We start from the raw sequence: 25,674 nt of genomic DNA on the forward strand, positions 1-25,674 counted from the left end.
CAGGGCTTTTCTGTGGGCTGTGATAGCTGGACCCTTCCTGCTGACCTGAGATCAGCCTGTTGCTTTCAGTTCTGGTGCTTGGCGTCCGGGTTCCAATTGTACTGCTTGGACCTCGATCAGTGTGACACACCTAGCACCGGACGTCAAGGGCTGTCCGCGCTGACGGGAGAACGACTGAGCGGACAAAAGGCTCAGTGTCGGACTCGGATGGCTACCCTTTCTGAAATGAGCCCCTATGCTTGCATCGCATCAGTGTGCTGAGCCGGCCTGCCGGAGCCGTTATCTGGTAGTGTCGCACTGCAAACCCGTTCATACTCATAATCTGCTGATGTGGGAGCACGGCTCACCGAGTACCGAGCCTGATGTTCTATTTGGAACGAATGTGGCATCATCTTCACGCCGGCAAACTTTTCAGACCAGTCTAACATGGAGACGGTCCACCCCACCCCCGTCAAAACCCCCCTCAGAGGAAACGTCAGCTCCTTGTTGATGCCTGATTTCTTCTCAAAAGCGTACAGCACTTGCAAGACTGGGTTAGCTCTCTCTGAAACATGAGCAGATGATTCAACTGCCTTAATGCCCCTGCCAAGCCCACCCACCCCAACCCCTCTCGGACTGCATACACGACCTTTTTTCATTAGCTCTGCTCTCCAGAGGACAACATATATGCTATATAATGAGCCCCTCGCTGGTGGAAATATAGGATCAATACCATATAGCCCAGTATGCTTAAACCAGAGATCTATATTCTGCCTTCTATACTCACAGCTGCTATTGGGTTTTTTGAGTATTAGGAGTGTAGCAGGTTCTAACATTTTCCTAGATCTCCTCTCAGATATTCTCTGCATTGATCATGAACTAAATGGCATACTTTTTTGAGTTGTGGTTTTTTTTTTTTATTGCTTTATTTGTTTACCCGTTTTCTAGCTCTAGATGCGCTCTGTGCTGAAATGAGTGCACCACAGCAATGCTGTAAGTGGACCCTTTGGGGTTTGTCCAGGTCATTAAATGCAGAAGCCTGTCATTATAAGCTATAGCTAGTAGCTGGGACTTACAAGAGTCCAGGAACCGTGGTGCTGAAGTAGGGAAAAAACATTGCCATGCAAGAAGCTCGTAGATGCCCTGAGTTAAATGACTGTAACCGGGCCTGTGAGACACCCCCCACCCCCACCCCCGTTCACTGGTGACAGTATGGAGGTAAGGAGGTTTAGTTTCTCACACATATCTTCACTGCACTGTCTTCTCTTAAGCGACGGGGAGAGTGGATTATCCGATCATGAGGTAATAAGCAAACAGGCGATTTCATTTTCCACGGCGAGGGGGTGGATAGGGGCTTTATCAACACACACCAAATGGTGAGAATGAACTGAATGTGATTTTTTTTTTGCCCCCGCTAATCCTTGCGATGATAATGAAGCGCTGGGGTGCCTGTGGATGCACTTTGACCTCTGTTTCACCCTGCCATTTTCTATTGGTGCCCTCCAGCTTGACTGTGGGGAGTTTTCTCTCTGTCGTGTATCCACCGACTCTTGACTTTTCCCTCTGGAGAGCAGCAATAAATAGAGAGCTTTTGTCCCTTCCAGGACACTAAAGCTAAAGGGTAGTCTAGGGGCATGTGAGTGAGAGTGTGTGTGTGTGTGTGTGTGTGTGTGTGTGTGTGTGTGTGTGTGTGTGTGTGTGTGTGTGTGTGTGTGCTGGTGTGTGCGCATGTGAGTGTGTGGAAGAGAAAATTTCTGTTAAAGGTTTAAAAAATGCCTGTGTGTGTGTGTGTGTGTGTGTGTGTGTGTGTGTGTGTGTGTGTGTGCATATAGTTGTTTGCACCTGTGTGTGTGTTTGCACTTGTTTGCACCTGTGTGTTTGTGTGTGTGTGTGTGTGTGTGTGTATGCATGCGTGTGTGTGTCCATCGCTGTAGGACCTGTCAGCACTAATGGTCTGTTGACCCCCAACAGGGGAAGGGTTGAGTGGTCATCCATCATCAGCACCTCCACACTGCCTCCTGGCCTCCCTCACCACCTGATCACTAGACAAGACTCAGCTTTGGTAGCAAACCCAAGACAGCTTCTCCTCTCCTCTCCTCTCCTCTCCTCTCCTCTCCTCTCCTCTCCTCTGTTCTCCTGTTCTTCTTTCCTCTCATCTGTTCTCTTGTTCTCATTCTCTCTGTTCTTCTCTCCTTTCATCTTCTTTCCTCTGTTTTCCCATCTCCTCTCCTCTCCTCTCCTCTCCTCTCCTCAGAAATGCCTGATCTCTGTGTGCACCTAGCTGACACTACTGCCAGTGTTCTCTCCTCTCCAGAACAGTCCGCACAGAACGCTGCTGGCTCAGGTAGTTCAGCGGGCGGAACAGCACCAAGGGCTGTCGTTAGTCTCAGCTTGTTCACCCCTCACTAACAGAACAGCCTGGGAGAGAACATTCAAACTTCTCACCCTTCTGTTCCGTTCAGAGCCTGTCAGAAGCTGCACACGCTAAGTTGTAACTCTTCTGCCTGCACAGCACAAACACAGAATCGAGGAGCGTAACGCGAGGTTAGCCTTTCTTTTTTTTTCCTTGTTGCGTGTGCGGTGTATGTGTGTGTCGTGTTCCATCTCTCCAGAGTTGTTGCTCTCTTAAGGGGCGAGGTGATGCACGCGGGTGAATCCGCCCGGCAGGAAGGATCGTTAATCTTCCATTAACAAGCCCTCGCTCAGGTCCTAACGAGCTATAATTGCTCACGTGCTATAGAGGGGATCGATGCATCTGTTCAGGCCAGGGTCTCCCAGTGGTCGGCCAGCTGCCACGTCTGGACTCTCCAAGACCTGCTCGCTCTCTGAGCTTCAGACCAAGCTCCCTCTTACATTATTTATGTTTAAATTATGAGCTTCTGATTTGCTCTTCTTGTGCCACATTTAGGGCCAAGGCTATGGGCATTTGTACCTTTTTCTATGGGTTTTATTTGTTTGCTTTCACCACAGGGCAGCTGAGCCTCGTTAGCATTCTGCTAGCATTCTGGCAGACTGTCTTTGGTCAAGCACTGAAAATACTGTCCACTGGACGAGAAGGCAAATGCTGTGTTTTGAATGGCATTTACTTATAACGTTGGCTTTGTTTGCACTTATGGCGGCCATATGCTCGAGGTAATCCAGCTCTGCTTGTTTCATGCTAACAGCCGCCAGCACATTAGCAGTTGATGTTCATCCACCCTTTGCCTTCTGTTTATACTCTCTTACTTACTGTCTCTCACTCTCACGTACTGTCTCTCTCTCCCTCTCTGTGTCTCGCTCTCTCTCTGTTTCTCTCGCTCCTTCCCTCTCTGTCTCTCTTTTCGTCTGTAGCCTACCTGCAGGCGCCTGGCGTGTGTATGCGTGGTGCCAGCTCTTTGTCTATACCAACCACCCAGACTCCCCTGCTTCAGACTGAGATATGTCTCTATCTCCACCAGCCTCCAGACTCCCACTGCCCCGCCCCTCCACCATCTCTCTCTCTCTCTCTCTCTCTCCCTCTCACACACACACACACACACACACACACACACACACTGTGAAACATTCAGTCAATACATGTCAATGTTCAAGGAATAGAAACGTTTTAGCATGTCTTCACTCACCTCTGCCTGTCTTTTTGCCACAAGCACACACACATCTGACATCACTCTCAGGAAAGCTTGTGCGAACTAATATTAAAAAACGAAATCTTGGCAGGCTGAACATATTGGCAGTTTGAGGAGCTAGACAGGTTGCTCACATATTTTGTCCAAATTATCTCTATCTGCCTCTCCACTACAATACACTGCACACACAGCTTCTGAATTCCTCTTGCAGCTGTTGGGTTTTTACACACTCTTGCATATGTCCTCATAAATACTTCTGTGTGACTGTGCATGTGTGTCCCAAGCCTTTCCTTTATACAGCATTCAGCTCAGTTTGCTGTTGCCAAAGCAAGTTTCTCTACAACTGTGTACACACACACACACACACACACACACACAGACGCACACACATACATATGGGTGGTTAACATCTGTGAGCGCATCTCATTTTTCCCCGCCTTTCTGCACACAGTCCTCTGTTTACAGACAGGCACACACACCACAAAGAGACTGAAAATACTCCCTCCCCTCATGCAAGTCCAAGACTGCTGGACCGAGAGGCTGCACAGCCCAGAGAAACACAACCGTCCTGCAGTAGAACCTCAGCTATGGGTGTGGGTGTGCGTGGGTGTGTTCAAGGGTGTGTGCGAGAGAGAGGGTGAGAGTGTGAGTGCATGTGTGTGAGTGGTTGTGTGTGTGTCTACATGCATGTATACGAGAGAGTAAGAGATTGTTGGGAGAAAGAGCTGGAGTGTGAGAAAGAGACTGTCTGCATGTGTGTGTGTGTGTGTGTGTGTGGGTGTGTGTGTGTGTGTGTGGCACACTGGCAACACAGGAGTTGGCATGGTATTGGATGGCCACTGGGAGAAGAGGATGGCTGCTTCTGTTTCAGCTGTAGGACGGAGATAAAGCAGACAAGCTTTCCACAGACAGACAGAGTGACAGGCTGGGCCAGGCGGACACCACAGCAGGCAGACACAGGCTGACACTCACACAGGATTTGGGGCATTGGTGTGGCTTTCAAAGAATTATGACAACCTGGGATTTAATATTGGAGAAAAACCAAAGCTTTTTGAATGACATCCATTTTTTTTAACACATTCATGCTTTCTCAGTTATTTCTCAGTTACTTACACGCACACACACACACACACACACACACACACACACACACACACACACACACACACATATGGGGCTTGTGTAAAAGGCTGCAATACCTCATGGGTGCTGCGGTCAGGTGGCAGTTCTTTCCTGCTGGGCTGAAGCTCGACCCAGACAGCTGGGCACAGCACCAAAAACAGCAAACAATAAACAACAAAGAATAAGCCTCTAATGCAGTGAATATACTAGGTCTGTGTTAGCTGTCCATCTGTTTGCAGAAAGACTCTGCGAAGTCGTGGACCCATACACACCAACCCAGAGAACACACGCGGTCACCATATATGTGGCTCAACATTTGGTGTAATGGAGCTGCATAAGCAAGCGGCCTTTTCTTTCATGTCCGTGCGTGTCGTCTGCAGGTGTGAGTGGAACTCTTCCCAGGCTGCGTGCCTCCACTCGGCCCCTTCTAAATGTCCACCTGCGTCTTTCATCTGTGACCACTGAATAAGGCCATTAATATTGATGATGTCACTTTGATGGACTTACCTCATTCTGTGTCCAGCCACAGTCTTAAGGGAGCAAAAGAGAGAAAAGTGTGTATAAACACACACACACACACACACACACACACACACACACACACACACACACACACACACACCAACAATGTGGACTTAGCCGCTGCCTCCTCCACACACACTTGTGCGCTGTGGAGCAGCTCAGTCCTGGGTGGAGATACGGGTCAGGGAGCAGACACAGGGAGACAGTCGTACAATAGCACCGATCAGCTCTGTCTGTGGACGATAGCACGCGGTCCGGCAAGGGGACTGCACCTCCATTTCTCTTGCTCCTTTCCGAGTCAGGCAGATAACACGGAACACAGAAACCACTCGTTCCTCTGGGCTTTTACAGATTACCACAGGAGAAAAGACTGGTAAAGAAATAAAGGAGAGAATAGAATAAAATAGAATAGAATAGAATAGAATAGGTAGCATTTTCAGTGCAGTTTGAAAGCACTGAACCTAATTTTTATTTTGACTCTGGTCATTGATTTCTCTGTACTCTAGCACATCAGACTAAAAATAAGATAGGGAAAGACTGAAATGAAATGGAGACAGTCAGCTTTAAATCAAGGAGAGGCCACACTTTAGTGGAAGTGAAAATGGCTCGGGTCTGATGCCCCCCCCGCCTGAGTATTATAGCGGACGAACACAAGCTGGAGCTTCACTCCAGAATAAGGTGATGAAAACACCTCGGCCATGCAAAACACCCACATCATTTGTCTGTCAGCAGACATCTCAAAAACGATTAGTGACTGCTCGGCATCGCTGTGAGATAACAGTCAAATAAACAGCCATGATGGACGTGCGAATCTCTGCAAGCAGCCCTGACTGACGGGAAGAGCTTTTTTTTTTCCAGTTTGGAGGGCGAGGGAAAAAGGCGGATGGTCTTCTTTATTCTTTTCCAGTCACGTAATGTTAATCGCATCTAAACCTCGGGGGCTACCGGAGGGCGTGTCCCTCCAGAGGGCCTGGCTGGCGGGGGCGTCTGTCGGGGGCGGCGGGCCTTTAGGCAGGTGGGCGGGCATCCGGGGCGCCCCGCATCTGGTTTACCGTAGGCCTGCATGCACGTGCAAGGACGTGAGTGTGCTCCAGAGGCTGGGCGGTGGGATTAGACACGGCCCGAAACCGCACAGGTGTTTTCGGGACGCGCGCGTATGGCCGGGCGTGCACTGCCGCTGATGTGAGAGGTCAAAGGGGGAGGGGGTCAACGGTTAACACTTCCGCTGTGCACGCCCGTCATTTTTGTAACGTGCACTGGCAGATGTGCACACCCGCCTCTCCAGAACATCCGGAGCAAGTCTGTACGTGTGGCTATAGGGTGTGAAAGCAGAGCTGCATAGAGGCGGGCCTTTCATGACAGGAAACAAGCCTACATATTAGAGTTCTGCTCCCGGTGACAGCCGGCCCGCTTTTACAGGTCTTGTGTCTGCTCTGGTCAGTGGCTGTCTAATCCTCCCACTGCACTCTATTTCAACTAGTGCTCGTCTTCCTTCTGCGACGCCGGGCAGGTCGACTCCTCCACTGTCTTGTCCTTTCTCTCAGTCTCCCTCTCACTCTCTACTGCTCCGTGTTCACTTTTGTAAGAGTGAACTTATACTGGTACAATCACGGTGTCTTAAATCTTCTCTCTCTCTCTCTCTCTCTCTCTCTCTCTCTCTCTCTCTCTCTCTCTCTCTCTCGCTCCCCCACTTACACGCCCGTGAGCTCTCTCACCTTTAACGGCAGTGGGAGGATTCTTATTCCGCCACGATCTTCTATCATCCGAACTGTTAAAAGGGAGATCTAAAGGCGAGAGACTTTGCCAGACGTTGGCATATTTAAAGATCTACACCCTCCCCCCCTGCATTTGCCTGCTAGCTCCATTAGTCCCTGCACTTTTCTCATTTTTCCGCAAGAGCTCCCTCGGGCTGAGAAGCAATTATGCCGTCGTGTGGTGTTATATTTCAGTCCAGAAGCATTCCTGCATTACGCCACTGCCACACAGTGTAATGCAGTGGACGCTTCTGGTCTGATCAGCCTATAACAGCTTCATTGCGCATCCAAGAAAGACAGGAGAGGATGCTAACAGCTCTGTGGGCCGGGGTGGGCGTCGAGGCTTCACAGGCCAGTGTCTGCGTTGCTCTAATACACACGTCGCATTAAGGCTGCTTACAAAGATATCGACATGCTGCTTGTTTATCGAGGTTGATTGTGTTGGTCATCTATAATCTTGGGAGATTCTAGCTGTTAGTCCCACAGCTGGAATTTGTTCTGGATATTAGAACATGCTGTTAGGAGTGACCGATTGGCATCAGGACAGATTTCTCTGTCCTGGACAGATTTCTTAGGTTTCTCAGAGCATGCTGAGCTGCTGATGCTAACCCCTGCTGCCCTGTTGTAATAAGTGCAACCTATATGTCGCGTTGTCTTCTCACCACATCTTGGGGGAACTGTCATAAGGACAACAAACCTTGAGAGAAGGAGCATGCTTTCACTGCTAGGACTTAATTAGCAGGTCTTGAGTGCCCACAGGGCCACCTGGAGGAACTGCCCTGCCAAGGCGCGTGTGGCCGGGAGCCTCCCCGCCGCATGTCCTGGCGTCCTGCTCAGGGGCTTTGGTGCGCCTCATTTGCCGATGGTCCCAGGTTAGCGTTGGGCCCTGTTCGAGCAACCACGCTAATTAGGGCGCGGGCGCACCGGGGCAGCTTATTTCAGTGTCCATCACGCATGCTGCAAAGCGCCATGATCCCAGCAAGCAGGTCTGTTCAGCCTTAGTGAGATGCAGGTAATTAGTCTTCCTCTTCAGGCACTGCAGCCTGGTTCTCCTCTGTAGGGCTCTCTGTGGGTCTGGAGGAGACAGCTGGAGCTTTCTACAGCAGCCTCTGCTCCACCAACACAGCAGGCTTCACTATTAAACACAATTAGCTTACTAAAAGCCTGTTTTAAGCCAAATTTACGGAATGCGAATGAGCCCTCGGGCTTACAGGAAAAGCAGAAGACCCAGTGCAGATGGTAAACAATTGTCTTTTGGATTTTTCTTTCTTTGCACCCATGTCATAAGCGAAATCGTGTGTCTTTTCCAAACTAACAGCCTAGTAAAATGTTTAACTCTTAAATTACGCAGCGCTAAAGGTGGCTGAAGTTCATTGTAACGTGCCATCTCAATATTAAGCTGCTTTTACTACAGTTAATATATAAGATTAATATTAGTGCACCCTCTCATCTCCCCTCCTCCATCTTCCTCTCCCTCTCTCCCCCCCTTCAGAGATCAGAGGTGGCCGAGGCCCGAAGGACGGGCCAATCCGTCAGCTGCCCCTGTACGACACGCCGTATGAGCCAGCCGAGAACGGCGAGGGGGCGGAGCCTGGGCGGGGGCGGTGCTTGCGCGAGAGCAGGCTGCCCCAGGACGACGAAAGGCCGCCCGAGGAGTACGACCAGCCATGGGAGTGGAAGAAGGATCGCATCTCCAAAGCCTTCGCAGGTATCTGCGCGCGCCACCGACGCCGTATGAGCCAGGCGTCGATGTCGTATGTGCTCTCCCTGGCTGGGGGCTGGTGAGGGGCATGGTACTGCTTTCCTGCTGGTGATGGGGCATGGGCACGTAAGGAACGGTGGAGCCAATTCCGCAAGGCCTCACGATCCGCACGGCCTTGAGCGGTTAAAGCGTTGTGATTAGTGAGAGCGGGGCTTTCGCTAGCTGGGGTACCGCTGCTGAAGCGCTGGCGCGGTCTAGGTTGTTTCCTGCTCGCTAACGCTGAATGGCTCTTTTCCAGTGCTCTGATGGGATGCCTTCAGAGTTAGATTAGATGGTGCCAGGGGAGGTAAGTGTGTGAACGTCTCTCACTTACAGGGGGTGAGCCGGGGTGCTGCTGGTGGAATGTCTACGCATGGTTGTGTGCGCGCATGAGTACGTGTGTGTGTGCGCGCGCATGCATGTGTTCGGAAAAAATTTAACTCTGAATGGCAGACAATCTCATGGCTAACTCAGCCATAACTAAGCAGGGCTGTTCAAGGTCAGGAGTCCTTTAGACAGTTATCATTGAACATGGTGGGAAAAAGACAAGATCCGTTAAGCAGAAAGCACCGGCTGCTTTTAGTTCTTGAAAAGTTTTTTTTTTTTTTCTCCCTCTTTTTCTTCCTTTTCCTGTTTCCTGGAACAGCTCTGCTTTGTTATGACTGCATTAGCAGCAAAGGAGCAGGGAGAGGATCACCTCGGAGAGACGGCAACCGCGCAAAATCCCGTACAGGTACCATCAGAGAAGGGCTTTTTCTTCCTCTCCATTAATCACTCTCTTTCTCTCTCTCTCCCCCTCTTACATGCATTCAAATGTGTTTGCATGAACACATCTGTGTCAAAAGCTACTCTTTGTATTCCAGCTCGCAAATGACTTTCTTGCACAGTGAAAACAGAACGCGCGTCCAGACGTCTCTCCCCCGTCGGCTCCCTCTCGATGTCTGCCTCTCGCTTGCAGAGTTGTGCAAGGGTGTGTGAGGCACGCAGACGACGCTCCTTCCTCGCCACGTTCCGATCATTAATTTCCCTCCGCCACGATCGCGCATTAATTCTTCCCTTCGAAGAGGAAACATGAGCACTTGCTGTCCCGTCTTGACAAGCTTTGATATTTCCCACCTTTGTTTGTCTTCTCGCTTTTCTGAGACAGGTTTAGCTTAAAATAGCATTGTTTGACAGAAGAGAAGACTCTCACCCCTCCCCCGCCTTTCTTGAGTTAGGAAACAGTTGTATGATAAAACGCACTTCTCTTCTCCTCTGTCACTGGAGCCCCTGGGTGGCGGGAGGCCTCTGCGTGAACCCCTTTGCCCAAGTTCAAACGAGACCCTCGCGAAATTCGGCATACGCGCCGGAGCCTAAAGGGCCGCGCCGAAGCGAGAGGCGGCGCCGTGCTCAAGGCGTGACGTGACCGCCCCCCTCCCTGAAAGGTCAAAAGGTCAAAAGGTCAGCCAACGGTCGTGTCGAGCCGTCGGTAGGACCCAGTGAGCCTCTGTTTTCCATAGTGAGCCCTTGTCTTCGGTTCACCCCTCAGAGGAAGGAGCTACGGCGCCGTTATCAGCAGACATGCAGAAGGTGCTTAAAGAGACTTTTTTTTTCCTCGGAGGGGATTCGGATGTAACTGGGTCACTGCCTCCTTTTTTATACCGTCTCCATTTTCACATAAAAATATGCAGGCCAGCTCCGGCTCTCTGATTTCCCATGTTGCACCACACTCTGCGCATTATGGGCTTTATTTACATCCACAGTTTGAATTGAGCTGTCAAGTCACAGAATCTGTGTGGCTAATTGAGATGAATGTACATACAAAAGAAAGTAAGGTTGGAAAGAAACAACTCTCAGACCAAGAATGAGAGAAAAAAACAAACTTCTGTTTATCAGAGTGTTGCAGTTTGTATTGTGCATTATGATATTTGAAATGCATTTCATTTTTTGCCATAAATCTTCATTAGGTTTGATGAAGTATTTCCAGTTAGTGGCTGTGCGCACGGCACTGTTATGTGCCGTGTGGTGCTTGTGCACGCAGCTCTTTGGTATCATGTTGGGCATTTCCTTTTGCTCCTGCCTCCGGGAAACGTGGCAGCATGCAGATATGCACCCAGAGCCCTGTGGGAGCGGGTACGTCACATCACTCATTTTTTGGTGCCCCGTAGGAGCGGGCGCATCACATCACTTATCCCCGGTGCCCTCTGGCCACAGATGCATCACATCACTCATCCCCAGTGCCCTGTGGGAGCGGGCATGCCACATCGCTCATTCCCTGGGGTCCTGTGGGAGTGGATATGTCATATCACTCATCCCCAGGGCCCTGTGGGAGTGTGTACATCACATCACTCATCCCCGAGGCCCTGTGGCAGCTGGTACGTCCCATCGCTCACCCCCAATGTCCTGCGGGAGCGGGTACGTCGTATCACTCACCCTTGGCGCTCTTTGAGAGCGGGTACACCACATCACCTGTCCCCTTCAGCAACATGTTGGAGTCTAAAGGGCTGCACCAGTGCGTAAGCGGGTTCTGATGTCCAGATGCGACACCACCTCGGAACCCAAGCCCATGTCAGACTTTTCATAGCGGTCAGGACAAGAGGAGCTAACATTGTCTTCAGCTATCAAGCTTCACATTCCTTGCCTTAGACTGTTGTAAATGGTAATCTAGTGAATAAGATCAGTGAGGGTGTATAATCTGTTAGCTCCAGGTGACTGCGCTGAGAGAGACTGAGGAGGAGAGGGACTGTCGACCACCTCTAGAGGCCTGAGCTCTCTCAACTATCCCTACTGCTCTAAGACCCATTTGGCATTCATTTTTGGCCCTGCCATTGTGTAGTGATGACTTTACTTATAGGCTTGTATCATATCTCTCTCTCCCTCACTCTCTCTCTCTCTCACACACACACACACACACACACAGACACACAGACACACACACACACACACACACACACACACACACACACACACACACACACACAGACATATATATGTATATATTGTTAGGATGGTGCTGATTCCCTGACTCTAGACTACAGGTGTGTCCTTATCTTCATGTACACACATTGGCAGTTCTGATGCCACCCCTGCCAACGCCCCCACAGCAACAATCCCCAGTACCAGGATAAGGTACACACACACACACACACACACACACACACACACACACACGCAGACACATACAAACACGCGCAGACACATACACACACGCGCAGACACACACACACACACACACTCACACACACGCGCAGACACATACACACACGCGCAGACACACACACACACACACGCATGCGGACACATACACACACGCGCAGACACACACACACACACACTTTTATAATGCTTCTTTTTTTAACGATTCCTACAATTGAGCAGCAGCAGGTTTATGAAAATTTTTTTTTGTTGTTGCATTTAGCATGTAATTGTTGCATAAGCATCAGAAATGTCAAGCACTGAAAGCTCTCTGTATGCTAATGAAGCGTCACGCTCCGCACCCACGTGCTTCCGTTAAGCACGCAATCAGCAGGCTGCGATAGACACTGCCAAATCAAGAGGCACTCTTGAGTGAACAGGCTTTTCTCTTATTTACAATATGACATTCGTACTCAGCCGTAAGAGCTGGGATTGCATAATTGGAGTCAAATGAGTCAGACTAATTCCTCTACAATGGTACTACACTGAAGCATGCGACTGCCACAGCTAAAGACGTGACACACAACTCAAATGACCATTCCCTGTTTTCTTGCTCGGTGCTTCTCAGCGCTTGAACCGTTCGACTGTGCTGCCCAGTCCTGTTGCCTTCTGTCTCTCACATCCCCACAAGGGAGTGTGCAGCTCACAGTAGTTAACAGTAGCCCTGTCAGGACAGCCTAAACCCACGAGGCCTTTAGCCTGTTAACATCAGGCTGTTTTCTTGTCAGAGTCTTTTACAGTAATTGAATGCTCTGCAAGGTTTGAATGAAGGTGGAGATAAAGGTTTCTAACATAGCCAGCCAGTCCTGTAGCCAAATCAGGTTCAAATCCAGACAGCGTGACATCTCTTCTGTCTCCCTAGGAGAGTTTGGCTGAGTCGGGGTTGTTGGGAGCCTGAGAAGCTAGCCCCCCTCCCCCACCATCCTGCACCACCCTGGGTGCAGTACCGGTGCTGCCTGGCCATCAGGGGGTTCAGGGGAATGACGTCGTGGTGCACGACGGGTGGAGGTGCATTGCTAACCATCTCAGCATCACTTCTCTGAGCTCAGCCGTGTTCATCTGCCCATTGTGCGTAGATGACAGGCACACATAGTGTGAGCATGCAAGTGTGCATCTGTGAGTGTTGGGTGTGTATGCTTTTGTGCGGGTCCATGTGTGTGTGTGTCTGAAAAGACTTGTGTATATTTAAACTTTTCTTCAATTAGCTGCAACTAAGCCAGTGGATTTCCAGCCAGCCCTGGATCCCCCATACGTGACATATTTCTGTGTTTTCCCTGCACCAACACAGCTTACTTAGGTGATGAAGTCTTTGGTAATTAGCGCATGAATATACTCTGGTGCGTCTGAACGATCACAGAATTGCGCAGACTCAGAAACACTGCACATTCCAAGCCTGTAAAATGTCCTGAAGTCCTGGGAGTCCTGCGAATTCTGCAGCAGGGACTCTGCCAAGCCCATAAGCCCCGTTGATGTGCACCACTAGGACTGGCAGCTCTCCCGAGGTCCCTGGCCAAATGGCAGAAAAGTCACAGCTGAAAAACCGCCGCTTGATTCTCTCTCTTTTTAACGGAGGCGGAGCGCTAAAAGTGTGACAATTCATCTCGCTACTGTGTCAGCTAATCCGCCTCCAACCTGTGCAAGTTCAGTCCTCATCCTCGCTAGCGGGGAAGCAGCGGGGCGGCCCTCTCCCAAAACAATTACACGCTAATCTGCAGCAGCGAATGAGAATTAGCGCTTTAATCAGGCCCGCCACAAGCCCCAAGCTTCACTTGCCCATGGAAGAGCTCATTATACTGGCTGCCAGAGGCGTGACCCCTCTCTGACTCCCATGCCCGGCTCCCTTCACCGACACGGGGAGATAAGAGCTTCCCTGCCGGCTGTCACCGCGAGCTAGCCGTCCTCTGACAATGGACGCCGTGGCCATTCGCTGTGAGGAAGGCAGTGCTCCAGAACGCTGATGGTGTGGCTTGGTGCGGCAGGGTGTGGGGAGGGCATCCATAACCCACCACTTACAGGCCAAGCTTGGAGGCGTCGCTTTATCAGGCTGTAAAACGAAGCACGGCTCAGCGCGGCAGTCAACAGCCCAGCAGGTTTATTTCACTTAAAATAAAGGCACTTCCTCACTGCGCTTCCGTCACACGGCGAAGGCTGGTAGTTCAATCGCAAAGATTGCGATAAATATGACAGAAGCTTGTGTGTGTGTGTGTGTGTGTGTGTGTCTGTATATGTGCATGGGCGCAAGCACTCGTGCATGTGTGTATGATGGGGTGGTTGCGGTTGTTTTGTGCTCTGGGATCTGGTCACAGAAACTCAACAGGGTGAAGAGTGAGGAGAATTAAATGGTTTCCTCTTTGTAACATTAATTCTGGAGTACTTTTTGGAGCAGCTGTTGAGGCATGGAACATTTTTCTTGCAGACTTCGCCCTGCAGTCAGTATAACATGACCTTGTTTCCTATGTTCCTTAGCTAGTGCAGTGAACTCATGGAAGGTTAGAAAGAGAGAAATACAAAGAAAGTTATAAAATACACCTGAGCCAGTTATATGCTGTATGCTTATGTGCTGTGGTGCTGTCCTCTCATGGCTCTTGCGTTTGCTAGCTACTTTGTTGAAAGGAATCATCAGTGTTTTATTTGTTATTCCTCCCTAAATCCTAGAGAAACAAAGGGTTCAGAATTCAATATCGGTTAATCCCACAGACATCTGCCAGGCCAAGAGAGAGCGTGCAACTCGGAGTGAGAAAAAAAGCCTCTTTTAAAGGCTTATGCTTGCTAATTTCCTTTTTTTTTTTTCCCAGAGCAGTTTTCCTTGAGCGCTTCCTTCCTGTTCTGGGTCCCGGTTTCTGATGCACGGCTGACTTCTGTGTCCTGAATCTCAACCTGCTTCAACTGATGTCCTGTTTCACTCATTCACCAACCACTGTCTTCTCCCCTCCCTATCCTTCTCTTCTCTTCCCCCTTTTTCTTTTCCTTTTATTTCTCCTATTTACCTATCGCTCTCTCTCTCTCTCTCTCTCTCTCTCTCTCTCTCTCTCTCTCATATGCTGTTGCGTCTCTGCAGTAGAGATTAAAGTGATAAAGGACCTGCCCTGGCCTCCACCTGTGGGGCAGCTCAACACCACTTCCCCCGTGGCGGAGGCGGTGGAGGCGTCCCAGCCCTCGCCCGGACACAGCGTCTCGGCCGCGGCCTCAGACCAGCACCACCAGGGTGGGTCTTGCCCTAACACCCCCCACCCCACCCCACCCGCCCCGTCTGTCCATCCACTCATCCATCCCCGCTGGCCATTGCTGCTGTCTTTATATCTTTTTACATGGACTGCCACATCCTGTTTAGGTCCAAAGCGGAATTTAGTCCCCTTGCGCGCGAACAGCGGTATCGCTCCGCGAATTTGACTGACGTCTTTCAAAGGACTTGGGAACGGATGAATCTCGCACGTTCACATCAGGCTAATGGGGTGTGGTGTGATTAATGTTTCTCCCCAGTGGAGAGCACCTGCTTCCTTCGAGGCAGAAAATCGCAAGGCACCACCAGTGTTAGTGGAATCAGCCCATCGGTTTTAATGGCACAGCGCTGGCCTGTCCACGGGTAATTACAGACACAGGTGACCCAGGCCTTATGGCCATCAGCATCACTTATCCTCACCCTGCTGACATGCAGGGAACATCTGGCATTACAGGCAACGAGTGGGTCGCTTTGGTAATGCGACCTCAAACTATCAGACGGACCCAGTGTTGTGCTTTCAGCATGTGGAGAAAATCCGGTGGTGGTAGTTGCCCTCAAGAGATTACAGGCCTGCACTGAGCAGCAGGGAACGTGATCGGAGGCGTCTTGCCTTCGTGTCGGATCAAGCTTCACGAACACATGCTTCAATGCAGGGGGACGCTCGTGCAGCTGTTCGTGCGACAGGGAAGGTACTCCGAGTCTCAGCCCTGACGTTCGTTTCATCTCGCTGTCATGGCCCAGAGGCTCAAGCTGGGGGTGGTGGGGGGTGTCTCCTCACGGACACGTTATATCACGTCGACCTTGAAGACGACTCTAAATCAAGATTTATGCCGCGTGAGGCAGAAGGGAAGAGATCCATTTACTTGAGCGATGTACAGAGATTTAAGCGTGTCGGCAGTGCTGTAAGTTAACCTTGATTGATCTGGGCCAAAGGCCAGCTCTTGGGATTAGGAGTAAGTTGATCTGCGTTTCTCTGCCTCCTCTGAGGAATACGTGGGTTCAGGGGTCAGCTGAGAGAGAGTTAGAGAGAGAGAGAGAGAGAGAGAGAGAGAGAGAGAGAGAGAGAGAGAGAAGAGAGAGAGAGAGAGAGAGAGAGAGAGAGAGAGAGAGAGAGAGAGAGAGAGAGCGAGAGAGAGAGAGAGAGAGAGACTATTGCATCACTGATTTTAGCCTTGTGTCTAGAGGAAAAGGAAAAACATTTGCTGAACAGTGACAAAACGTTGTCCTCTAGTGATATTTTCATCTCACTTGTCAGATCTTTTTGCAGCAGTGTGGAATCAAAATGGGAGTTCGTTCGGGCCATAGTTGCTGCAAACCCTTCCGACAGCCACCTAAGGATATAAGTTGTACATGGAAAATGATCTCAACTATTTATAGACGTGTTTCAGTCTGTATTTATCTGTTATTTTTTAATTGTTTTTTTCCTACTGCAGGTGTAGACAGTATCCCCTCCCCCGCACTTGCCAGCGTCTCAATATGAGCTCATTTCGGAACGTTAGTTGACGAGGCCGGACTTCCTTCTGCATATAAATTGCAGAGGAAGCTTTTGTCTGGCCAGAATGAAAACCTGGTGCCCCTTTGTTTTCTTGGATGAATTAATTGCTTTCAGCCCTTCCCACCTCTCCGCTGGGTCTCTGCAAAATGCACAGCAGCATCCTTCAAACATTTTCCGAATACCTTAGGGCAGCTCTAGCTTGGGGCCCGGGGCCTGCCAAGCTTTGCTTACCTTTTGTCTGTGCGATGTTTGTTCGATCACTCGTTACCGTTTGACGCAGCAGTAAAGGCTGTATTTCTCCCTGATTAATTCAGCACAGATTTAGGCCTCCGGTCAGGGTGCCGTAAACGGAGTTTTGTTTTAGGGCCCGTTCGGCGTGTTTTGCGTCTTGGAGGGACATTTCCGCTGGAACGTGAGCCGAAATCGGAGCTCTCTGCTCCTCCTTGTCTGGTGGGTCTCTGTTTGACAGGAAGCATTTCAACGCCACGTGCCCTTCCCGGCCACGAGATGGTGATTTGTTAATCATGTCAGCAGTCAAAACGAGAAGGCTTAATTGCAGCCCTGGTAACACTGCGATGAATTACAGATAAGTCTCCCTACTGAGTAGTGCATTTGTTTGATGGAAGTGCCATTAGTGAATGAGAATTAATTCGTGAGCTTAATTAGTAAATGTGCTCAGGAAGAGTGGTTCATCTCTCTTAGGCAGTTACAATGGACCGTAGCAATGTGCAACAATGTTTGAGGTGCACGTGTGTGTCTGTCTATATTTTGTTCTTTATTCAGGCTTCTAGTTCTTCTCTACACATTGTTTCACACTACTAGACGTTAGTAACCAAGTTGTCGCATTTCATCAGCTCTGAAAAGATTGTGCTTACATTCTGATTCAGCCAGCCCACAGGGACATAAAGTCCAGCAGCTGAGAAACCTGCCATTGCTTATTTAAAGGTGAAAGAGCATTTCTGTAGGGCCTTTATAATCATTTAAAACGTTTTTTAGCCAAAACAACAGTTACTGTAAGCCAAAGGCAGAGGTAGAATAAGGTGTTACAAATGTATGAACAAATGAAAATAAAGAACAAAGACTGCTAGAGAAAGAAAACAGAAAGAATAAGGCCAGCAAAACAATGATCTTTAACCTCCTACTTGGTCACATAGTCCATGCGACATTTGAGCTGGCTCCATTTAGACTCAGCATTGGTTTGTGTCTGGCTTGAGGAGATACTACAGATGGCCCACTGATTGCTGTGCGTGACCTTGGTGATAGCTCCGCCCCCTCCAATGCAGCCCTGTGCCGAAAGATGGCTCTGGTGGGAGGGTCTTTAACCTACCTATCATTATTTGATTGACAGCCTGATCAGATAAAGCTATTCTGTTCACTCTGTCACATGCGCTCGAGATTGCGAGTAAACAGACTCAGCGGCAGATAGACACTGCTGTTTTTCTTTCTTTCTGTGTTTCTCTCATTCCACTCGGGTTCCTCTCTGTACTCACCCTATTTCATGGCTTCTGTCTTACTCTGCAGCTTGAATTCCCTGCCTCTGCCAATCTCCCACATGTTCCCTCAATACTCACTTCAATCTTCTGTGCTCGCGCTGTCCTGCCTGCCGTAGAGATCAGCGGAAAATAAACCTGCCCCTCTCGCTGTATGAAATTTAGTGCAAGTTTAGCACTGCTGTCATTTCCGCTATTGTCACAGAGAAAACTGTCAATCACGTGAGAGGCTGTGTCTCTCCGTGCTATAATAGAAGTCCATTATTCAGAAAGGAAAAACGAAGGAGCAAAAAAAAATAAAAATCTAGCCTCTGTAGAGAAAAAAGAGGAGAACCCCAGTCTTGAAGTTATCAAGAAATTGTGTGAGAGAGAGAGAACTGTCTCCCCTATGCTGATGTGCTAACAGATATTGAGTGATATTCTAAAGTACTTATTGTGAAGCGAAATAAAAGTGGTAAGTCAGGGCTCTGTTTTCATTACACTGTAGATTTTTAAGGTTGTACTCGTAGTAAATCTAAACCAGGCAAAGGATTTGTCCTCTTCAAATTGAGTCCTGGAGCATCTCCTCACTGGATGCACTAAAAACAAATTCTAGGAAATTTACTGGACTGCGCGATGAGCATTCGACTAAAAACAACAGGCCAATAAAGAAAGCATCTAAACCAGCGAGCGGAAGAACACCACCATAACCATGCAGGATAGAACAGCACTTTAACAATGCAGAAGGGAACACCTCCATAACTACATTGGATGGAACACCACCTTAACCACACAGGAAGGAACACCCCCAAAACCACATTAACCAAGCATGAGGGAACACCAAAATAACCACAGAGGACGGAACACCACCATACCCACGCAGGATGGAACACCACCTTATCCATGCAAGAGAAAACACCACCATACCCACACAGGAGGGAACACCACCATAACCACCCAGGAATGTGGCTGTGTTCACGGTACATTAACGACACAATCCGAGTACCATTATCTGGCCAGTAGCTGCTTGAGTGCTGAAGTGAAGATCTTAGCTATGTGATGGCATCAGAGCATGGAAGTGCATGCCAATTGGACATGCTGTTGCCAAGGTTACAGCTATGTTTTTGGGTCCTCGGGGCAGGCGACTGAGACAAGGGTCATGGGAGATGTTGTATGTCGTCCACTGAAAACTAGCGGATTGTGGGTCCTGAATTCAGTACGTCCTGTGCCGCTAGAACCGAACACCTCCTACCAACCGGCCCTCTGTCTCAAGGTTGCTGTTTGTTGGGCCAATGACTGTAGAATACAGGGCTGCCATGTGCTCCATGCATGCTTGTTACATACCTCTTTTCCTCTTTCTCTCGGTTTCCCTCTCCCTCTCTCTGTCTTTCTGTCTCTCTCTCCCTTCCTCCTTCTCTCTCACTCATGGTCACACACACACACACACACACACACCTCTATTATGATTATTGTGGAGTGTTCATATTGTGATTTGACAGTTATGACAGGACTGAGAAGCTGAAAACAGCTTTGCCAGTTAGGTTTCCATGGCAACTGACTTATTCCAGTAAACATACGATGCTCGCACTAAACAAAATCTATGCCTCTTTGTCATGGCTTTACATCTAGCTAATGTTTCATGTTTTTTGAGTGTGTGTGTATATAAAAATTTTTTTTTTTAAATGACCTTATATATATATATATACACACACAAACACACACACACACACACACAGAGAAGAAATTGCAGTGAAGTACAAGAAACAGGACATTTTGCTGCTGTGCTAGCAAATTGCTTCTGAAGTTCTAGAGGTCTCAGGAAACCTTCACTGCCATTTTTATTGTCTCTGCATCTTTAACTACAGTGCATTGCAGTTACTCACCTGGAATCTTCTTCAGGTATATATATATGTACCTGAAGAAGACTCCAGGTGAGTATATATGTGTGTATACACATACACACACACACACACACACACACACACACACACACACACACACACACACCCCTTCCTTCCTTATAGGTGCACAGTCTGTAGCTTGATTATAGTTATCCTGTAGTGTTATTTTAGCAACTGTGTTTCTGCTGTGGGCTGGATATCTCTGAATGGCTGTCCACTCATACCCTGCCAATGATGTTAATACATGTAAAACCCCAATGAAAAACAAAGGTAGCTGAGCCTGATAAACTTGAAGCAGCTCAGCACCCACCCTCAGGCCACTGGCAGGTCAGAGTTGCTGCCGTGATGCCTTGCTGGCGATGGTCAACCGCCTGGCTAGCTGCCATGTCCAGTCAGCAGTGCCCCTGTGGTCTGAACCTAACCAGCGATGAACAGAGTCAAGGGTGGGTGATGAACTCTGATTGTACCCTTATAAAGTGCATGTACCAGATAGGTGTATCTTATAAAATGGCTAGTAAATGTAATTACAATGTAGATGTTTCTAATATAGTAAAAAGAAAAAAAAAAGATTAGAGCAAATTGAATTTTATGATTTAGTGCAGTTTACAGCAGCACCATGTTCATTAATATGCCACGCTGATATTAAAATGGGTATTTTCCTTTTCCTTCTGTGAAATGAAATAGTGGAGTTGTTGATAAGGTTTAGGCTGTCCCCTAGTGACTCGCTCTGGAATAACATACGCATACAGAACAATCGTGTCCTGCTGTAGATAAACATATGCTCTTTTCGTTCAGATAATTAGTGTGCTTTACACTATAGTCACACAAGACCTGAGGCTGTATTAGCTGTGTAGAGGACTCCATTTCCCAGGATGCTTTGCCTGAAGATGTTGTAGTGGATCAATGCAGAGAACAAAGCAAGGTGCTCAGACAAGCAGTCAGTGTCTTTTGGTAAGCTGAAGGTGTCTCCTGCTGTTCGACATAGCAGTAAATGTCGATTAAGTGCTGTATGGATCTGAAAAGCCATGAGTCATGCCATTCATTCAGAGTAATTATACTGATAGAGTTTTAATTGAGAGAGAGAGTAAAATAGCATGCTTGGGGATGCTTGGGTATATTGAATTACAAACACTCTCACATGTGTATAAATACCTTTATACACATATACTTAGAAACACCTAGTGCTCAAACATACTATCCACATTAACACCCACCCCCCCACACACACACACACAGTGAGTTAGTCTTCCATTTTGTGTTCTTTTTTGTCCCGGATATGTGTGTTACTGAGGTCTGTAGTGTGCATACTTAAAGCCTCAGCTTCGGGGGTCAGCCAGAGCAGAATTGAATGCGTTACAGTGACACAGAGCTGACATCCATCTCAACCGGTGATTACAGGCACATCCTGTGATCTCTCTGACCCACACTGGAGCACCTGTGACCTCTGAGTGAACAGAAGGCGGCAGCGAAGTCTCAACCCTAATGAGCTTGCAAATCAGCTGGTTCTTTTCATTCTTTTTGGGGCACAGGGAGATATGCTTTCACCTTTACATGCACTCTGGTACCATTTTGCAGAAAAAAATATATAAAACAAAATATAAAAAAAAAAAACCGAAGAAACAATCAGAAAAGGCTGTGTGATTTAGTACTTGTTGTTCAGAAGGGCAGCAGTGGGATTTATTTATTTTTTTCCCCACTCACTCACTGATGGTTTGTTTAAAATTGTTCCTTCTTGCTTGCTTTTGTTCCCTTTTGAAAAGCACAGTGTTCTTGTAGCTCACATGGTAGAGCAGGTGGAACAAGGCTCCAGCGACACCAAGGTCAGGGCTTTGGTTCCCAGGAAGTGCATGTACTATCATACTGATAAGTATGTATGTTACTCTCACTGAGGCTGCCTGCCATGTAAATTAAAACCTAACAGATGCACTATTGTGGTAAACTGTCTGTGTTCCCCATGCTATCAATGAGCAGGTATGAGACAGCTGTTCTTGGTTCTCATGGTAGCCATGGGAGGTAAGAATTGAATATGTACTAGGCTCATTCTCACATCTCTCTCAAGTAGCATATCCCCACCCAGTCTGCAGTTTGTGATATAACACACCTGGATGCTTCACACACACATGCCCTCACTGTTGTACACGTAGCTATGGGACCCTTTTAACTCTGACAGCTGCCTGGAGCCCGCTCAGTGATTTAGCAGGGGACAGTTTTTCAGGACGTTTTCTGTCTCTCCTCTTCTCTCAAGCATGTGCACACAGCGGTGCTGTATTGATTTCTCTTCTTGTCTTTTGTGTTGAGCAGCTGGTCTTCAAAGCAGGCACTTTGTGTGCTTGTGCGCATTCCTTTGTGTGTGTGTGTGTGTGTGTGTGTATGCATATGTCTGTGTGAGAGAGAGAGAGAGAGAGAGAGAGAGAGAGAGAGGAAGACAGCGTGTGTACATGAGCATTGTCTCATGTCTGTTCGGTGAGAGAGTGAGCCGAAACCTCGCCTCAGGCTTCGTGGCATTTAGCACCCCCTCCTGGCCTGCACAACGCTGGCTGGATGTGGGCGGAAAGGCCGGTTGAGTATGCCACATTGGCATTCGGTCTGAGCAAACTTTATATGGCTCCAACGGCCTATGATGGCCTAGTATGCTACTTAACAACAGAGCCTGTGTCACGGACTGCTCCTCCCCCATAAGTCACGTGGTACGGCCCGCCGCGTGCAGGGGGATCCACATGTACTGTTTATTTGTGTTGTAACCATACCCCTCCGGGATTGCACACACGTGCACAGGATTTAATGCTAATGCTCCCTTTATTGGTCATTGTCGCTACGTGTGTTCAAGTAGATCATCATAGCCATAACATTAGTTTGTCCCATGTTAAAGTGTAGGTGTTTATCGTTTAATGTTAAGTGTATAGTTATGTTCGTTGTGAATGTATACGTGAGTGCCACCTTTGTCTTAAATGTGTACTGTCAATAAATGTTCTGCATGAACGAGAACGTCTGAGCGCCCTGCCCCGCGCCCTGCGGCACTTGGGCCAGAAGCGTTACAAGCCTGATTTATATGTTCAAGGTTGAGCTCAATATAAAAAACACAGTGAAAAGTAATAATGAATAAATAAGGAAAGGCTTTTTTCCCTCTAATTCAGCCTGTAGGTGTCAACTACAGTAGCATACATAATGAGGAACCAGGTTATGGAGAGGAGAACTATTGAAACTACTTTGAAGAGTCTCCTTTAAATATAGGTCCACCTGAGGAGATCAGAGAAGCCCTGGTTGCTTATAATTAGCAAATGCAGGCGGCTTGGGTTTAGTGAGAACAGTGTATGTCTGCCTGTTTAGGAACATCCTGGTTTTTAATATCTGCGGTGCCTGGTACACAAACACAATGACGACAAGCAAAAACAAAGTGTGCAGGTTTGTCAGAGCGGTTTTGAAAATGGAAGGTTGTCAGCAAAAGACAGTGGCAAACCTTCACTTGCCATCTGTTTACAAAAAGCCCCTGACTGTTATTGATGATGCAAGACAGCCCGTGCACTCTGGGTTAGAATGACTCTTCAGGCCTGTGTGACAGAGGACTTCTAGTGAACATGATGTGCAGTATCTTTGTTCCTAGTGCAATTAATCCAAATAACAAAGCAAAAAATATATGTTATTATTCTCCAGAATGATGTATTTGTGTGTGCACAGTATTGTATTGCCTGTATATAAGTCTGTATTTGCCATGTATTTGTTGTGCCTGACAGGTCTAGATAATGAAGCTCTATTCTATTCTATTCTATTCTATTCTATTCTATTCTATTCTATTCTATTTTGTCTTAACCCTGGCCATGATCCGTGTGTGTGTGTATGTGTGTGTGTGCGCGCGTGTGTGCATGTGTGTGTGTGTCTCTCCACTGTAGTCCAGTTCGAGAATGTGGAGAAGTGCCGGATGTCTCCCACTAAGGAGGGCTGGTCACGGCCACCCCAGCGCCACTCCAGTGGCTGCCTGGTCAACACGAAGATGAGCTCCCTGGAGCACTGCTCGTCTCCGCTGGGCGAGCGCATCGACCCCAGCCTGCCCCTCGACAGCCAGTTGTGAGTCGGTCCCTGCCAAAGCCCGTCTACACCACTCAAACAGAGCTGTTTGGAGCCTGTTAAACCGTGCATTCATTCTGGTTAGCAGGAATATTGGTTCCAAGATTGGTTTCTTTGTTTAATCCCTGTCATTCTTTCTCCTTCGTTCTGTGTCACTCTTGCACTCTCACTCCTTTACCCCCTTGCTCCCCCTTTCTTTTTCACATTCTGTCTTTCTCTCACCCCTCTTTCATCTTCTCCTTTTCTTTCTCCTCTCTCTCTTTGTCTGTCTCTCAGCTGGTATCACGGCGCAATCAGTCGAACGGACGCTGAGTCATTGTTGCGGTTGTGTAAAGAGGCCAGTTACCTGGTGAGGAACAGCGAGACCAGCAAGAACGACTTCTCCCTCTCGCTCAAGTAAGAGCACTCACCTCATAATGATGCTGCCATGTTTTGGCTGGCCTCTTCTCAAACACTCAGCAGTTGGCCTTCTCTCTAATACTGTGCATCGTTCATACAGCGATTCCCTTTAGAATGTAGGATGCATTAAAAACAGCTTTGATTTGAAAAAGATTGTCCATAATGTAAGAGGTTTTTTATTTTATTTTTTTATTTTTTGGTAAAAAAGCACACTTTAATACCCACATGCAGTAGAGTACTGGGTTCGGATATGGTGCTATAAAACAACACCCTTATGATGATTCGTGACTTCCATCTTTAATAGAAGGTCTTCCTCATTAGAGGTTCTAACGTCAGTCATTAATGGCTGGTCTTCGCTGGGAGACATCTTCTACATGTGCCCTATTAGAGGGTCTAGTGTACACCCGCTCTTCCGCTCTCTCAGTATTTCCTGTGGTGGGAGAGGCCACCACCTGCCACTACCCCCCATCTTTTAATTAATTCTACCCCTTACAACCATCCATCTTTGCGGTTGTCCCTCATTCCTTCAGGTAACCTTCCCGCTTGGTTTCCTCATTTTCTGACGTGCTCCGTTGTTCAGCCCCTCCCTTCTCTTGCCTTCTCTCTCTCTCTCTCTCTCTCTCCCTCCCTCTCTCCCTCCCTCTCACTCTGTCTCTACCTTCCTCTATCTGGTATACCGGCAGCCGATCAACCCCCATCTTAGGCTGCTCTGACGTCTGCCCCATGTACCGAGGCGGTCACCTTTAACAGGGTCACCTCTGGTTGGCTCACTGTGGGGGCAGGGGTAGAAGGGGGTAACTATCACAGCCTAAAGGAAATGAATACAAAGAAAACACTGGCCAACTTACAGCCTAAACAAGCCTTATATTACAAGAATCCTTTTCTGTATTGCCTTATTTTTGCTTATTTTTTACTTTTTCTATATTGCTTTATTTTATAGGTTTAATTGGCTGCATCACTGAAATTCTTGCAGAAAAATCTGGGTGCTTCAGGGATTAAGGTGCCCCGTTGCTACGGCTTAGAAAAAAAAAACTGTCCAGCTTCTCGGCTCTCTGCTCGTCTCCTCCCCCGCCTGCAGCCGGCTACTCTCACTGACCGCCAAGACAACGTGCTGTTCGAACAAGCCTAATATTTCACCATAATGTTCTGGAATGCCTATTCCTTCTTTGGACGAGAAATAATACAAATTTTAAGAAGTTAAATTTTCACTTCTTGGCCATCATTCGAATTA

At 48.2% G+C, this 25,674-nt stretch overlaps 1 protein-coding gene across 8 annotated transcripts in view; it reads left to right on the forward strand.

Moving 5' to 3' along the window:
* shf (Src homology 2 domain containing F) overlaps window positions 1-25,674 on the forward strand; it is an 84,855-nt gene that overhangs the window by 50,991 nt on the left and 8,190 nt on the right. The window contains exons 3-8 of one of the 8 annotated variants that reach the window (XM_027008005.3): window positions 8,475-8,690; window positions 9,370-9,456; window positions 14,956-15,102; window positions 23,870-24,044; window positions 24,321-24,440; window positions 25,384-25,674. The exon at window positions 25,384-25,674 is cut by the window's right edge and continues 1,298 nt beyond it. In XM_027008005.3, coding sequence (XP_026863806.2) covers window positions 8,475-8,690; window positions 9,370-9,456; window positions 14,956-15,102; window positions 23,870-24,044; window positions 24,321-24,440; window positions 25,384-25,405 — 767 coding nt within the window. In that variant the 3' untranslated portion in view covers window positions 25,406-25,674. Of the gene's footprint in view, window positions 1-8,474; window positions 8,691-9,369; window positions 9,457-14,955; window positions 15,103-23,869; window positions 24,045-24,320; window positions 24,441-25,383 lie in introns of those variants that run through there. The other 7 variants (XM_027008002.3, XM_081715588.1, XM_027008004.3 and 4 more) reach the window with 7 other exon arrangements.

The sequence above is a fragment of the Electrophorus electricus genome, chromosome 6 (assembly GCF_041902795.1).
Source record: "Electrophorus electricus isolate QZ-2024a chromosome 6, ASM4190279v1, whole genome shotgun sequence".
In the NCBI taxonomy this organism is placed as follows: Eukaryota; Metazoa; Chordata; class Actinopteri; order Gymnotiformes; family Gymnotidae; genus Electrophorus; species Electrophorus electricus.